The 18,407-nt window shown below is 33.1% G+C and overlaps 2 protein-coding genes across 4 annotated transcripts in view; one reads left to right on the forward strand and one right to left on the reverse strand.

Moving 5' to 3' along the window:
• Window positions 1-18,163, forward strand: part of LOC107468814 (probable disease resistance protein At4g27220) — a 24,305-nt gene extending 6,142 nt beyond the window's left edge. The window contains exons 2-4 of the mRNA XM_016088183.3: window positions 5,117-5,255; window positions 13,919-14,013; window positions 14,807-18,163. Of these exons, the coding sequence (XP_015943669.1) occupies window positions 14,820-17,762 (2,943 nt within the window). The 5' untranslated portion in view covers window positions 5,117-5,255; window positions 13,919-14,013; window positions 14,807-14,819 and the 3' untranslated portion in view covers window positions 17,763-18,163. The remainder of the gene's footprint in view (window positions 1-5,116; window positions 5,256-13,918; window positions 14,014-14,806) is intronic.
• Window positions 1-18,407, reverse strand: part of LOC107468800 (disease resistance protein RPS2) — a 36,443-nt gene that overhangs the window by 11,113 nt on the left and 6,923 nt on the right. The window lies entirely within an intron of this gene.

Here is an 18,407-nt window from a genome sequence, read left to right on the forward strand (position 1 = left end):
ACCTATTTTTTAGTTTTTAAGCCATTTTAATATATGTACTAACATGAAAACTAAATTATCAAAAATACTATTAAAAATATTTAACGTATTAATAGAAAAATACAATTAAATTAAGTATATGAATAATTAAACAAAGTTCCACATATTATTATTATTATTATTATTATTATTGTTATTATTATTATTGTCAACAATATTAAACATTGTATATTTATATGATGAATTACAAGATAAAGGGGTAAGTTTGTATATATATATTTTTTTTAGCAATTACTATAATAACACGTGTATTGTAGGTACAGTCGTTTTCAGCTTCTGTTTTTAATCAGGAAGACAGGAGTAGTTATGGCTAATTGGTTAATTTAGAGCGAGTTGTCACGGTAAATTTTTAGAAGGTTATATTTAACAGTGTTTGTATAGTTTTCTGGAGTGTTTGAGAATACTCTAGATGGTTCTGGAACATTCTAGAATGTTCTAGAAGGTCTCAGAATACCCGAGAAGGTTCTAGAAGACTTTAGAAGATCATGGAATATTCTAGAAGAGTGTAGATGTATATAGAAGTATAAAGAGTGGTATGGAATAATCTAGAAACATTTAGAGAGTTGTGGTAGGATAGATATTTGTAAAGAAGGTTCTGGATGATTAATCTGGACCGTTGATAGATTTAATCCTAACCATCCATTGAGGAGGTGGATGGCTATAAATAGGGGTAAGAGTTAGAGTTTGGGTGTGTGTGAATCATTTGTAACCACACTTGAGCAATAAAGTGTTCTTCCACCAAAGCTTCCTTTCTCTTGTGTTCTCTTGTATTCTTAGCTTTCTTGCTAAGTATTGAGGGTTAGGCTGACTTGGTCTTAGCTCAAGAGGTTGAGTAAGTCCGAGTGCCGGCACGGTAGCGTTGGAGTGTGTCCAAGGCCGTGACATTAAGCTGTGATACTTGTATTCAATATCAATTGAATCATGTCTACAATAAAAAAATAAATACAAGTAACATATTAAAGCAACAAAGATCTCTTGAACATAAAAGTGAAGGCCAAATCATGTGTTCCATGCCTTACATATTAACATAATCCAATATTTTAGCTAGTGGAACTGGGACAGTGCTACAAATACATCAAAATATGCAAAAGGACTGAAAATCATCTGCTATAACACAAAAGGAATATCTGAAAATTTTAGAAACCACGTTCACATCAACACTGCTGTAATCAAGCTTTTGCTGGTTTTTGAGTATGGAGGTATGACGTAGATGGTGCCTAACTTAATTTACAAGGATTTACTGGCTTTATGAAGACTTCAACTTCCCTTATTTTTAGCTATAAGTTTCTTCACAAATTTGGCATTACGCTTTGAGTGGCACCTTTCCTTTCTCTTGGTTGTTCTGTTGTATCTTTTATCCTCAGCATCTGCAGGCTAAGCAGCTTATGCACTTTTTGCTTCAGCTACACAGTAAAAGCAATGAATCTTAATAGTTAATTTAGTTCTAATTTATATTCACGAAGATCTACACTTATAATCGAGTTTTCTTTTTCAATTAAAACAAAAACAAAAAAAAAAACAAAAAACATCATGTGCTTATCATACCTAAATTGTGGAATTTTGAAGCAATTCCCAAAAATTTATCAATAAGAAATTTGCATCTTTTACTGTCAAAAAAAAAAAGAAAAGAAAAAAGTCCAGCAGAACAATCCCCAATAGTACTTGCCATTAGCCCCTTCAGAAGCAAATAGTAAATTCATTAATGAACAGCATTTCTTTACCCAAAAATTGTTCTAGGCAAGCACACAATTTCTAAGGGGATTCTATTACTCTTGCAGTCTTGTTCATGCTTCTCCAACATCATAGCACAAGTATGAAAATTCTAAAGCAAGCTATTTTTATGCTATCTCCAATAGTATACAAAATGTATATAGATCAACCAAAATATAAAAAGTACATGTCCTAGTAGCAATCATCAATAATCATCTTAGCATATCTAATTCACTAGCGTCAGCTGCACCTAATAAAGTTCAGGCACTCCTAATGATGAAGTCTGAGAAATAAGACCTTTTAATATATGGCAAGGGGACAAATAGAATGATTTTTCCTTTAATAGCAGCTGAAATAGAATATAAAATATTCAAATGCCTGGGATCAAATTGATAATTAGTTTGACTGTAATTAACCAAGTTGCCTACTTATTATAACACATGCAAGGTACCATAGACATACCTCAGGAACCAGGGGCAATACCAATCAAGACCAACCATTTATTTTGTAGGGCCAAATCGATAATTAATGAGAAGGTGGAAACGAGAGAGAGGGAGCTGCGGTGGTCCTGCGGAGGAGGAAATAGCTCATGCAAAGCGCGAGTTGCGGCGACGGAAATTGGTTGCGGAGGGAACCAGCGCTGCGCAGAGGATCGTTGGGGTGGAGGCCGCGGCGGGCGTAGACGAGGGCTTGGTCTTGGGGATGCGAGCCGCGAGGATGCAACAGGGGAGCAGCGTGTGTGCAACGGGAGAGCGGCGATGTGCGCGGCGCACTGTGGAGACAGCCATCAAGGAAAGGAATCACGATTGGGAGGGAATTGATACTGGATTTGGGGTTTTGTTTTAACTATGTTCTGAAAGCCGGTTCGAACCAGCCGGTCGAACCGGTTGAACCGCGAACCGATGGAAAAAACGGTTCGAATAGATGTCAAAATCGGAGATTTAAAAAATCGTCATTGACCCGTCGAACCGACCGAAAACCGATCGATTGAACCGAACCGTAATCCGGCCGGTTTTTTGAATTTCACCAAAACGCCACCGTTTGGGTTGAGGAACCTATCCAATTACCCAACGTCCCAACCCTAACTCTCCAAAATGGCAAACACGCGCAGCACTCCCATCAGGCCATCACCCTTCCTCTCATCATCATTGAGCTCCCCCCTCACTTCCCTCCAGCCACCGGCAAGCCACCGCTGTCGTCGCAGCTTGGAGCTTCAAAGCCATCGTCGCAACGTGGTTCCCCTCCATCGTGCAACCATGCTTGAGCTTTGAAACCACCAATCCACCATAGTCGGCCTCGCCTCGCCTCCTGCCTCTGTCGCGCAGCCATTGTCCACCGGCGCCAGGTCTATTCCACCGCGTCAGTCCTTTGGTCGTGCCCTATCCCCGTCTCCCCTTCTTGCTGCTGATCTGCTCTGCTCTAGCATCTAGTTCTAGGTATTAATTTCTTTTTTAAACTATAATTGTTGTTGAGACTTGAATCATGCTCTTATCGCTCGCAACACTTTCAAAGCCACGCTTCACTTAAGGGACACTCTTCAAGCCGCCAAGGATTTCCTTACCTTCGCTGCTGATTGCAGTAAGATTTTCATGGTTAGTTATTCTAATCTCCCCTTTAATTCAATTTATTTTTTTCCCAAATAATCCATCAATTTTTGTCCCTGAACTTGCACTCGAGCCTCAAAGTAATCCCTGAAGTTAAAAATTACTCAAATTCTTCCCCGAACTTGTACTCCGGGACTCATAATAGTCCCTCAAGTATTTTCCATTCATCGGAATCTTAAAACGACGTCGTTTTGAACAAAAAAAACAAAAAAAAGCGACATCGCTTTGAAAAAAAAAAACAAAAAAGAAAAAAGAAGCGTACGTCGTCGTTTTATATTAGAAAAAAATAATAATCCCCTTCCTGTTGTTCTTCTTCTACTTTATCTCTGTTCTTCTTCTTCTTTTTCAAAAAGTCACAGAAATAAAAACCAACACCACAAAATATCACGAAAAAATCAGCATTAATCAGAAAAGAATAATCAACTTAAATAGCAAGTATCAATCAACTTAAACAGAAACAAGCATAAAAAATTGCAACAATAAAAAAATCAATAATAATTACAGAATAGAAAACAACTAAAATTAACTATTGTTATTATATTAAAATAGGATCAACAACAACAATCACCCAGAACATTAAAGAACAATGATTGAATAACTAAACAAATTAAAGAAAAAGAAATTACCATGGCTAAGAGAAAGAACCGTGCCAGAAGAGAGACGAGGGAGACCAAGTGGAGATGGAGGCTGGCGAGCAGCGGCGGCAGTGAAACGGAAGCCGGCGAAAGGCAACGGCAGTGAAGGTTGAGGAGAGCGCTTGTGAGTGTGAAAGTATGGTTGGAAAAAGGGAAGGCATCAGATGAGAAAGGAGAAAGGGAAAGGAAAGAATCTTAGGTTGGAGGAGGAGAAGAGGAAGGAGAAAGAAAAGGGCATTGGAAAAGCAAAAGAAAAAGGGAAGGGGAAGGGTTGGAGGAGAGAAATGGAATGGTTGGGGATGGAGAAGGGAAAGGGAAAGGGAAAGGTTGGGAGAGGGAAAGGGGTTGGAGATGGGGAAGGCACTAGGCGTTCTTTGACGTCGTTTCAAAGTTTCGATGAACGGAAAATACTTGAGGGACTATTATGAGTCCCAGAGTACAAGTTTAGGGACGAATTTGAGTAATTTTTAACTTCAGGAATTACTTTGAGGTTCGAGTGCAATTTCAGGGACTACTTTGAGGCTTAACTCTCAATTTTCAGAGAGAGGTTTAATCTTTTGCAAGTTTTGAGAGGGACCAAATTATGACTAAGTTCTTCGAAATTAAGGTAGTGTGAAGCTTTGACTATATAAAATAAGGATTTGGATCCTTAAAGTTTGAATTTCACTTTAGAGAAGAAAATGTGATCTCTTACCATTGATTTTATAGGTGAGACCAAGAATAAATATGAAAGAGAAATTATTCAAGGATAGAAGATTACACTTTATTCTCTAAAGTAAAATTTAAACTTTAGAGGATCTAAATCCATAAAATAATAATAATTAGTAAAACATTAAAATAAAGGTTCGAGAGCCTTCTGATTAAAATAATATCATCATATATGGTATAATTGATTTTATATTAATGCACAAAAATGATGAAGTTAAAGAGCAGGTTGGTATATATTTGCATCATGGTGATTTTACTCATTACTCAACTCAATCAATGCCATTATTTGCTCATGTTGTTTAATTCTATCTATGAATCAAGGTTGAGCTAGTTCTTGCTCAGTTCAGAAGATGTCCATGCTATTGAAGGAGATAAAAAATTATGTTCAAATTGAAAATCTAGTTGTGTATGATACTGTAGGAGGAAAGAGTCATTCTTCAAAATCCAAAAAATAAGTCACAAATGAAAGGAATCATCAGACGCCTGTTATCTTAATGATTTTCGATGTCCTGTTTCTCTTGAATTAATGAAGAATCATGTCATTGTTTCAACAGGACAGGTATGCCTGTATTTTATCTTTTTAGTAATCCTTATAATTTAAAATGGCAATGAATGTTGATTAATCAGATTTTATTTTTAAAAAATTTAAATTAATAATTATTACTTAGAGTTGTTTAAAAAGTTAGCTAATTTGAATTGTTTTCTTATACTTTTCCATAAAATAAATGAGAAAAAGTGTTACGCAAATACAACAATCCGAAAAAGCAAACGCAAATGCAACAAACCTCATTATATGTAATCCGCGACACTCTAACGTGGTTTCTAATTACACATAATCTGCTAGACCCTGTCGTGGATTATGTTCAGAGACTGAAACACATAAACTGCTACACCCTGTAGCAGTTTATGAAGAGATAGGCCTAGAGTGTATTCCGCGAGACCCTGTAGCAGATTATGAAGGGCGTGGCTGCTTGGAAGATGCCTATATATACCCAACAAGTTGTGTAGAGTGTCATTTTTATTAATTCATAACTTAAGAATGGAGAGTGAGGAGAGCTTTTTGGTGTTAGTGCACTCTTCTGGAAAAATTAAAAAGAATAAGAGTCACGGTGTGAAGTTTACCAATAGAGAACCATCGAGTGTTTTTATCAGGTCATCTAATACACTGTTAGATCTGAAGACCAGTATATTGTAGAAGTTGGGCGCGTGTGACACAAAGTGGGTGAAGAAGTTGTTCTACAAGATTCGTATTGCGGTTGTGGCATGCAATATGAAACATTCGTGTTACGATCAGATGAAGATATGCAGGTGTTGTTTCATTGTCGCCGAAGTTTCTCGGAAGTGAGGATACACGAGTTGTTTGCGAAGTTGGAACATGGCATCGATAGTTATGGGGCATCGGCGCCAAACCCTCAGTCGACCACGATGGGAGGTGCCTCTACCTCGATGCCCGTTGTTGCACCTGAGTGTTTGTTGGAATATCGGCCAGCTGGTCCAGTTGGGGTATTCACCTCAGCCCGTCCATATCCAGATGTTGGACGTGAGGGAGAACCGGATCGGGTTGAAAATGCGATGCTAGAGGATGATTCGGATGAAGAGTCTGCTGACATTGGAGGGGACAGCGATGATGATATTCCGACAAACCCAGCAACATGTCAACCACTGTCAAGTGCCGGCACACATGAGCAACTTGCACACTTTTCTACCCTGAACCTGGAAGCCGTCAGCCAAGCGCCGGAGTCAGTTCCAACCTTTGGGGGTCAAGGTTTGCACGAGGAAAATTATGTAGTTGAATTTCAAGTTGGCCAATCTTTTCAAAGTAAGGAGGAAGTTATTCTTAGTGTAAAAGATTACAGAATTTTCCGTGGTGTTGAGTACAGAGTGATAGAGTCGAATCATCTTAAGTAACATGGGAGATGTAAGGAGTTCGGCAAAGGTTGCACATGGATGATTTGCATCAGCTTTCGAGCGCGAAAGGGCACCTGGGAGGTTCGACGGTACAACGGACCACACACATGCTAGGCTACATCGATACCAAACGACCACCGACAGCTTGATTATCACGTGATCTGTGTGAAAATCTTTCCTCTGGTTCGAGCCAATGCGACGGTATCGATAAAGGTGTTGTAAGAAACTACCGAAGCAACTTATGGGTTCAGGCCAATTTACAGGAAGACGTGGTTGGCAAAACAGAAGGCAGTAGCACAGATATACGGGGACTGGGAAGAGTCTTATGCCAAGCTAACCTCGTTGGATCCTTGGAGTGCAGTCTACCATGGAGGGGACCGTTGTCTTGCTGAAGACGTCTCCGGTTCGAGTCGATGATGACATTGACGACTCCACCGTGTATTTTCATCGTCTTTTCTGGACATTTCCTCCTTGTGTTGAAGCCTTCCGACATTGCAAGCCATTGGTCAGCATAGACGATACTCATCTGTATGGCAAGTATGGCGGGACTTTGGTCCTAGTCATCGCCTAAGATGGAAACTCCAACATCTTGCCTATTGCTTTCAGTCTCGTGGAGGGAAAAAATGTCGAGTCGTGGTCTTTCTTCCTGACCAACCTGCGGTAACATGTGACTCTGCAACAGGGGATAATGGTCATCTCGGATAGGCACAACGGATCAAGGCTGCACTAGAGTCACCTAACAGTGGGTGGTTACCCCCTGATGCGTACCGAGAATTTTGTATTCGGCATGTTGCAGCTAATTTCGCACTCAATTTCAAGGACACGGATGCAAAGCGTTTGTTTGTGAACGCTGCTTATGCGAAGACTGAGGCAGAGTTTCACTATTGGTTTGATATAATGCGAATTGAGAATCTGGCAATGTATGATTGGGCGAACATAATAGACTACGATAAGTGGACTCAGCACCAGGATGGTGGTAGACGATTCGGTCACATGACGACCAATATATCTGAGTGTGTTAATTCTGTTCTGAAGGGTACACGGAATCTTTCGGTTACCACCCTGGTGAAGTCCACATACGGTCGGCTAGCAGAGTTGTTTGTGATTCGTGGTCAAACGGCAGAAGCTCAGTTGGCCAGCGGTACCAAGTTTTGCCAGTCTTTTATGAAGGCGATGGAGCGCAACTTGAGAGACTCCAGGTGCTTCACTGTCACCCTATTCGATAGACACCAGTCTGAGTATACCGTTGCCGAGACGACACTGACCGGGAGCTTTTCACTTGGGACGTACCGAGTTTTCCTTCAGGATCGTACATGCGACTGTGGATATTTTCAGCCTCTCCATTATCTATGTTGCAATGCAATTGCATGTTGTCCCCAGCCACGACTTGATTGGTCTATCTATGTGTCAGGGACGGATCCATAAAGTTTAGTATGAAGGGGCCGAATTTTAGATAAATTTTTTTCATTCCATAAAAATAATTAACATATAGTTATTAGAGTTAGTTTTTCAAAAAATTTATCAAATAAATATATATATATATATAATTATAAATTTTTTTTCACAATTTTATTTTTAATATGATAGTTACATAAAAAAATATAACAATATCAATAGTACATTATAAAATTCTAAAGTACCAATAATTTATAGTGTGTTTAGTTAGAAATAATCACATATCTTATTAATTAAAATTAATTCTTTTAAAATTTTTTAAAAATTTGAAAATAAATGATAAATTATTAATTATTTAAAAGATACAATACCTTTATAGAATACAAGATATAAGATATTTTTATAAAAATTTTTCTTTCAACAACGTAAATTTAAAAGAAAAATAAGTATTTTTTATAACTACGTAAGTTATTATTAATATAATAATATAAATTTTAATATGTTAATATAAAATAAATAAATGATTTTTTTAAATAAATATAGAGATTATTATATGAAAACTAATTTGAAAGTTACAAAGACTTGAGGATATGATATTAAATTAGTTAAGTGAAAAATATTAGTAAATTAAACAATTAAGACATAAATCTATCACATAATAAAAAATAATACATATAAAATTATTAAATTATTATAATTTTTTTTATTTTTTAAATATATATTTCATATATAAATATAGATTCTTAAAATTTTGGAGAGCCGAGACTACTACTCACCTCTCTCTCTAAATTCGTTTCTGGTCTCAGATTAAAAGAAAAATATAAAAGACATATATTTTATATGCTCTTATGTATCACCATATTCATAAAAAATTTGTGTCTGATAAACTAAACGAGAGATACGTACTAAGTACCATGTCCATATGTCCATTAAGTGATGGACATGTCAGCAAAACAAACGCGGCAATACATAACATATATAATAAGAGTTAAATGTTATACGCTTGTGGATCCCTTTTTTTCTTTTCTTGTTTTTTTAGGTTTTTTTTTTTTTTTTTTAAAATAAATATAGAGATTATTATATAAAAACTAATTTGAAAGTTACAAAGACTTGAGGATATGATATTAAATTAGTTAAGTGAAAAATATTAGTGAATTAAATAATCAAGACATAAATCTATTACATAATAAAAAATAATACATATAAAAATACTAAATTATATAATATTTTTTATTTTTTTAAATACATATCTCATATATAAATATAGTTTCTAAAAATTTTGGGGGGTCGAGGCCACCACTCGTCCTCTCTAGATCCGTCCATGTCTATGTCGATGAGGCTACACCATGCATAAGGTGTTCAGGGTGTACCAGATGGGTTTTGTGCCACCAATTTCAGAGGGACTTTGGCCACCTTATGATGGTCCGACTATATAATTCTGGATCCTAACTTGAGGCGTTGTCATGATGGGCGACCGAGGTCTACCAGAATCCGAAACAACATGAATGAGGCTGACCTTAACCGATCGAAGCGATGCGGCCTCTGCAGACAGCTTGGGCACACGCATAGATCTTGCCCCGAAAGAGCCTCCACCATAGCTGGTGGTTTGTAGGACTTGTAGTGTTTATGCTTTTAGTTTTTGAATTTTGTTTTCTCGTGTAACGATTTACGTTTTTTGGTGTTAGTGTTAGTGCCTTGTAGTTATTATATTTTGTATGGCTTCATATATTTGTATGACAGTTATGACTTATTACTTACGACTTTATATTTGTATGCCTTCATATATTTTGCATCATGGTTTCTTACTGTTATGCTGGTATTCATAAATTTGTACCATTGTGTTACGCCTTTCATAATCTGCTACAGGGTTTTGCAGAATACACTTTGGGCCTATCTCTTCATAAACCGCTACAGGGTGTAGCAGTTTATATGTTTCAGCTTCTGAACGTAATCCACGACAAGGTCTAGCAGATTACGTGTAATTAGAAACCGCATTAGGATGTCGCGGATTACATATAATTAGGTTTATTGCATTTGCGTCTGGTTTTTCGAATTGTTGTATTTGCGTAATATTTTCTTTCATTTATTTTATTTATGTAAATTGCCCATTTCGATCTATGACAAATTAATTTTTAACCTATAAGACTATAAAATATTGTTTAAAATAAAAAATTTTCGACCCGCCTCTTGTTTGAAAATAAAATGTATATAGTATATAACTATATATACATTAAGATTACAGAATAAATATAAAACTATTATATGAAATATAATTTTAAATATAATATTTCAATAGTCAAAATTAATATTTAATTTTCTAATTTTATTTTTCATGATTCACAATAATATTATGTATTTCCAATAATATTATAACTAAATAATATTAAAAAATATAAATAATTAAAAAAAATGATACATGAATGATAATTAATGAATATAATTAGACTAAAAATAAAAAAAATTAAAAAATTTCATAAAGAGTATGATATATAATTGATTTAATTTTTTAATTTATTTTTATAACTCACGATAGTACTATATATTTTTAATATATTACAACTAAAAGATATTAAAAAATATAAATTGTTGAAAGAAAAACAAATGATATATGATATAACTAATGAATTTAATTAGACAAAAAATAAAAAAACCCTAAAACATTGTACATATATAATGTTTTGGAAATTTATTACTTAATACATATATTTAGCAAACTAAAAAAAAGTTGTGATTATCAACCGAATTCTTCAAATACTTATGTCAAATATTAGTAAGAATCGAGGAACAAGAATACGTGACATAAAAATTAGTAAGTACGAAAAAAGAAGATGAATTATGTTTATTACTTAATTTATATATATTAAAGAGAAACAATATTAACATTAAAATTATCTAGTATTTTATATAAAAGTAAAGAGTAAGACAATATAAACAAATAGAGCAACCTAAAGAAAAATAAATGACATAAAGTAAAAAGAAAAAGAAAACCGAAGAATTCTAAGTTATAATTCTATATAATAATCATAAGAAAGAGTGAACATGAAAGATGGTGAATTATGTTTATACCTAATAAAGAAAAATAATATTAATATTAAAGGCATATATTATCTCATACAAAAGTAAAAAGTTAGAGAATATAAAAATTATAGGATAACCTAAAGAAAAATAAATATCATGAGAGTGAAAAAGAAAATAAAAAAGATTTTTAAACTATAATAATAAGGTACATGAGAAAGAAAAATAAAAGATTTAAAAATAATTTCGTTAGAAATAAAAGGATTAAAAAGTAATTCAATTAGATAAGTAGTAAACAAATTTTTTAATTTATCTTTTATAATACTATGTATTTTCAATAATATTATAATTAAATGATATTAAAAAATATAAATAATTTAAAAAAATTGATATATAAATGATATAACTAATGAATATAATTAGGCTAAAATAAAAAAATAAAAAAATGTAAAGGACATGATATATAATTAAAATTAACATTCAATTTTTTAATTTTATTTTTCATGACTCATAATAGTATCATATATTTTTAACATATCACAACTAAATGATATTAAAAATTATAAATTGTTGAAAGAAAAAAATGATACATAAATGAGATAACTAATGAATACAATTATATATTTGTATAAAATATTAGTAAGAATAGAGAAAAAAAAAGTGGTGGCATAATATTATGTGAAAAGAAAAGATAAAGATGTGTGAAGTAAATATTGATTTATATAGAAAATATAAAAAAAGTAAGTATGAAAAAAGAAGATGAATTATATTTTATTATTCAATTTATACTTATTAAAGAAAAATAATATCAACATTGAAACTATATAGTATCTTGTATAAAAGTAAAGAGTAAGAGAATATAAAAAGTATTGAGTAATTTAAAGAAAAATAAATAACATAAGAGTGAGAAGAAAATGAAGAAGAATCTTAAGTTTAATGCTATATAATAATTATAAGAAAGAGTGAATATAAAAAAATATAAATTATATTTATACCTAATAAAAAATAATATTAACATTAAAGACATATAGTATTTTATATAAAAATGTTAAAACAATATGTAAATTATAGAATAATTTAAAGAAAAATAAATATCATAAAATGAAAGCGAAAAAAAAATCTAAACTATAATAATAAGTACGCACATAAAAAGTAGAAATAAAATAATTAAAAGTAATTTAATTAAAAAAATTAAAAAAATAATAACATTAAATAAGTAATAAGTAAATTATATCAATTAATTATTTATGTTAACATGGCATAATATTAAAAAGTTGAGTGAACTATCAACTCGGTTCTTGTCTATTTTTTAGAATGATAACACAACTTTTTAAGATAAAAACAATTTATTTCAATCCATGTCCTCTACTTCCATAACACAAAGTAGTTTCTGTGGGTGTTTCTTTGTCAACTCTAAGCGAAAAATACTCACGTATCAGGTTTAAAAATAGACATGAACTTAATTGTCTTTAAATTCAAATTAATTAGGGATTTATTTGTCCTTCTTCTTTAAATAATATTTTTAATTATTTTTTATTCATTATATTAATATTTTTTTAATAAATTATTGAATATATAGTATAATAAGTACAAACTAATTAATAAATTATTTAAATTTAAAAATATCATTTATTATGAAACTATATAAATAATTCTCAAATATAATTTTTAAATATATAAATAATAAATATTAAAACACGGTTAATACATTAATAATAATAACTCTATGATATACTATTAATAATTTAATATTATGATCTAGTTAATTTTCACAATAAAATAAAAACTAATAAACACATTATTTGATATATAGTAAAATTTTTTTGAGTAATAACAAATTTATTTTTTTCTCATTTTAAAATAAATTAATAATTCTATTTGATATCTTTAATCTTTGCACTAAAATACATTATGAATATGCTACTAATACTAAATGAAATATATATATATATATATAACTAATTTGGGTTGGTCGAGTGATCAACTCACTCGTTCGCTTAAGAAAGTGTCGGGAGTTCGAATCCCGCCTTGTGCATGCAACAACCCATTTGGGGATACCGTGGGCAACTAAAATATCAATAACTTACTCATAGTGTATTTTAGTGCAAAAATATCAAATAAAATTATTAATTTAATTTAAAGAGATAAAAAAAATTAAATTTGTTATTTCTCAAAATTTTTTTACTATATATCAAAAAAGGTGTTCATTAGTATTTATTTTATTGTGAAAATTATTTAGATCATAATACTAATAGTATATCATAAGATTATTATTATTGATGTATTAACGAATGTATTAACCGAATTTTAATATTTATTATTTGTATATATATAAAATTTATATTTAAAAATTATTTATTTAGTTTTATAATAAAATATATTTTTAAATTTGAATAATTTATTAATTAGTTTCTACTTATTATACTATATATTTAATTATTTTTATTAAAAAAGAATATTAATATAATGAATAAAAAATTTAAAAAGGATATTATTTAAAGAATAAGAACAAATAAATTTCTAATCAATTTGAATTTAAAATTTTTTTATTGAACTTGACATGTCAGTATTTTTTATTTAGAGTTGACAGAAAAACACTCACAGAAACTATTTTATATCATGAAAATAAAAGATAAAAATAAAAGTGGATCGTTTTCATTTTAAAAGGTAATACTATCATTGTAAAAAATAGACAACAACTGAATTAGTAATTTACTCTTAAAAAGTTAGAGTATTAAAACCGCATTAGAACACTACTTTCATGTTTTAATATATTATAAATAGACTAGAGGTCATGGAGAAATACTAACATGCGAAGCTTCAATGATATTTCTCGGAAGCTGCCTGGTAAAGTTGAGTTGACTTGATTCCGCCACTTTCTTCTTCTGGTTTCTGTTTTGTCAGTAACAATGGACCAAAACCTGCACCTGGAATCTAGATCTCGACCAAGCCTCACTCCTTGAATAGTAGTGACTACGTCAACGTGGCAAACTCATTCTGTAAGTCCTCCATATGCAATCATAAATTTAACCCATCCCTGCCACGGGTTTTAGCTTTATTCATTCTAAACAAGGTGTATTCCCCTATGAATCGAATAGCTACTTATCATTTTTCTTGCTAAAACGTATTTGTCAGGTAAATATGAAAAAATTTGAAAAACTTTCAAGAGTGCTGATACATTAGTAGTTCAGTAATTTTTAACTATTAATTTTAATTATAAAAATTATATATATTATATATAAGGGATACTCTAGTGTATAGATTGAAGTGGTATAGAGAGATAATTTAAATTTTTTTTATAGATGTTTTTTATTATTTTATTATTATTCAAAATGTGGATCCTACATTTATCTATCTCTCTTTCATTCTATTAAAGAAAAAATCTGTAAACTTTTACATCTTTACCATATAATTCACCTACATATAATTAAAATCAACCGTCAAAATTTACTGACTTAAAAGTTTTCAAAAAATTTAACCTTAACTGCTCACTTTGATTGAATCACACTGTGAGTGCACAACAATTCATATCAAGAGTCTGTTTTGAGTTTGAAGGGCAAATAGGCTTTTTTTTACTTTTTCTTTTTGTGGCAATAAGAATCATACTCTAAGCGGTTAGGCAATGCTCGTGAACCGTTATATATCTAATATGAAACTAAATTAATAATATACTCTATGAAATGAATTAAGTATCATGAGTTTTGTGCTTTGTTTCATTTCTTTCACAATCCCACGATAATTCATGTTCTAATGCTGTGTGCTTAACATATGTTTTTGTACCATCTGATTCAGGCATTTAATCATCATGGCTGGTTTCGGAAACATTGCTTCCAATCTCGGAGATTTGGCAACAGAGGTAGCAAAGCAGGTTGGAGGAGAAGCCCTAGCAAGCAGGTTGGTATCTGTAAGAAATTCGGGAGAGAACTTTGAACTTCTGAAGCAAGAACTGCAAGGACTACTTGCATTGAAAGAAGATAAAGAGAAGGAAGTTCAGGGAAACAGACACAAAGATACCTCAAGTGCTTATCGCTTATGGTCTGCAAAGGTGTTTGAGGTAGCTGCTGAAACTCGTCATTTGATTGCCAAATATGAAACTTCAACTTGGTCTTGGAAGCATCCAACTCTATCCCCAGAGATTGAGAAAAGACTTAAAGACGTTCAACAACTCGTAGAGAAGGGAAATTCTGTGGATTGTACAGTTGATAAACCACCGGATCGAATCTTAAAAGTTTTTTATGCTCCTGAAATCATGGGGTATAAGACTCTCCAAAGTGCACTCGAAAATATTGTAGATCTGCTAAAAAGCAGCAAAATACAAACCATTGGAGTGGCTGGAATGAAGGGCGTGGGGAAGACAGCACTGATGCAGAACCTAAATAACCATGATGTTGTTGCAGAGATCTTTGATATAGTAATCTTTATTAGACTCTCAGCTGATCACACAGATCACGAGCTTCAATGTAAAATAGCAAAGCGATTGAGGGTGGATACTGAAGTCATCAACGATCCCGAGGAAGTTGCGAGAATAATACATGAGGAGCTGCAAACTAAGAAGTATTTGCTGATTTTGGATGGGACAGCGGATGAGATCAACTTGAGTCAGCTGGGTATACCATGTAATGACAATCACAGTAAGGTGATAATAACTGCTCAACATCGCCAAGTTTGTACCTTGAATGGAGCAGAAAGGATGATTGAGGTAGGCCTGTTATCCCGGGATGAGGCATGGAAGATGTTCTGTAACACTGTAGGTCCTGTGATTGATCTCCCGGACATTCCAGAGATAGCTCGGCGTGTATGTGACAAGTGCTCTTGTCTTCCCCTTCTGATACAAAAGATAGCACGCTCTTTCAGATTGAAAAAGAGTGCTTCCAGCTGGAGGGTAGGACTGGAAGATCTTGAAGAACGATGGCCGGATTATGAGAATGAAGGCGTGAGTGAGTTGTACTCATTCTTGACGTTCTGTTATGATGAATTGAAAGATGAAAACAAACAGAAATGCTTTCTGTATGCTTCATTGTACCCTGCCAATTGCAAGGTTTATACTGACTATTTGGTGGAGTGTTGGGCTGCTCAGAACTTCCTTGGTGATGTTAACAACACAAGGAAATACCAAAAGGCACGGGATCGTGGTCAGGCAATATTGGAACATCTTACTGATGTCTCTCTTCTGGATAGAGGAAAACAGATGATATATGTTTCCATGAATGATTGTATGCAACAACTTGCTTTGCATATATCATCTAAGCACCCTGAATGTAGTTCTTATGTCCAAACTAGAGAGAAACTTGGTGATGCCCAAGAATCATTATCATGGGAGAAGGCTAGATGGGTATCAATGATAGACACTAATCTGAAAAATTTGCCAACAAACCAAGATTGTAGCATGCTTTTGATGCTATTGCTGCAAAAGAATCCAGACTTGTCTACGATCCCACAACTGTTTTTCAAGAAACACATGAGAAGTCTTCTTGTGTTGGACTTGTATGGCACTGGAATTGGGTGGTTACCATCATCGATGTCAAAGTTAACAGGTCTTAAAGGGCTGTATCTTAATCACTGTAAGCATCTAAGGGAGTTACATCCTGCTATTCGAACACTTGAGCTTCTTGAGTTCCTCGACATTCGGGGTACCCAGATAAGCTTCATCCCATCTCTTATTGGGTACTTGATCAATTTAAGATGCCTGCGAGTCCCATACATCAGAAGTGGTGATCAAAATATGGATCAAACAGGTGATCTTGATCCTTGTGCAATTTTAAGGCTCACAAGATTAGAAGAATTGGTCATCGAAGTAGTTTCCTTTGAGGACTGGTGCAGTAATGCAGAAAATGTGATGGCGATGTTGACTTCTTTGGAACATCTAACCAACCTTCAGTGCAGCTTTCCCTCTTCCAACATTCTTGACAGGTTTCTAAGAAGGAGATCTGGAAGGCAATTTACTTCGTTCCAATTCTTTGTCGGATGTCCAAACTCAAAACGGCCACAAATTCTAGAGTCTTTTGAGTATAGGATTTCCAAATACATAAGGTATGACAATAGCAAGCATGAGAATACTTTTTCAATAAGTGAGATACTTCCTCAAACCCATGCAGTTGAATTGGTACACTTCAAGGAAATTAAAGAAATATCAGACCTTGGAAAAGAAAACTTGGAGCAAATTCGCGGTCTTTCACTCGAGGAATGCAATGAAATTCATACCCTTATAGGAGGTAATGCGAATGGTTCTAGAGATGAAATCAGCCTGCCAAATCTAGAGCAATTGCTGTTAAACAAATTGCTTGAATTGAATTGTGTGTTTCGAGGTCCTCTGAATCCTGGATCCCTTTCCAAATTAAAGGTTTTGACATTGAAGAATTGCCCGTTTTTAATAACCATTTTTTGCAATGGGGCTATTCAATATCTCTCAGAGCTTCAGAAACTGGAAATTCACAGCTGCTTTAGATTAGAAGAACTTATTCCAATCATAGAGGTCGGTGAGGATGTTCTTCCAAAACTGGAGGTGCTGCTGCTAGCTAACTTGCCAAGACTCAGATTTGTAACCCCAGACATGACATTGAGATGGTCCTCTCTAGAGCGAGTAAATATATACAGGTGCCCTTTGTTGAAATCTTTACCATTTTGCAAGGACAAGGAAACAAACCTAAGATCCATTAGGGGTGAACAAGGATGGTGGAATGAGTTGAAGTGGAGACACAAAGCTCAATACCAAGACATATTTCTACCCTCGAATGAGCTTACATTTTAGCCATATTTCTTCATGGCTCGCATTAATGTTTTATGAAGAAATGAAAAGCAAGTTGTGCTTGTGCCTGTTGCATTTTCCTAGTATGTTCTGTCTTAAAAACATTGTAAGTTGTAACATCTTGTTCATGGATAAAGTTTGATTTGTGTGTAAGTTAGAAGAGTCTTTCCTTCTAATAATATCTTCTTTGAAAAAAACAAATGCAGATCATGCAAGATTTTTTAGTGCATGTGGAGTAGAGTAGTTAGCTTTCGTCAGAAAAATCATTTTAAGCAAATGTATCGGTTGAAAACTCCGATCACACTTCATGATGTTCAAATTGATGGGAGATATCATAATCGGTTTGTATGGATAGTGTTTGTTTAATGAATACCTTGTGCGCAGTTCCTAGTTAGATTTTAACATCTAGACATCTAGCTTTATAGAATATAGCATATTAAGACAAAACATTTTTTAATAACATATAATATAATTTAATTTTGGCATGCCACCAATATACAAATGTTATTCCTATATATCAAATTACATATTACAATGTCAGTTTATAATAACATGAGCCATCCATCAAAGGTATCAAACCTTATCTTCATCATACAGAAATAAAAATTAACTTCAACGGTTCCATTTCACATTAAACTGAGGCTTAGT

The sequence above is a fragment of the Arachis duranensis genome, chromosome 10 (assembly GCF_000817695.3).
Source record: "Arachis duranensis cultivar V14167 chromosome 10, aradu.V14167.gnm2.J7QH, whole genome shotgun sequence".
Lineage (NCBI taxonomy): Eukaryota > Viridiplantae > Streptophyta > Magnoliopsida > Fabales > Fabaceae > Arachis > Arachis duranensis.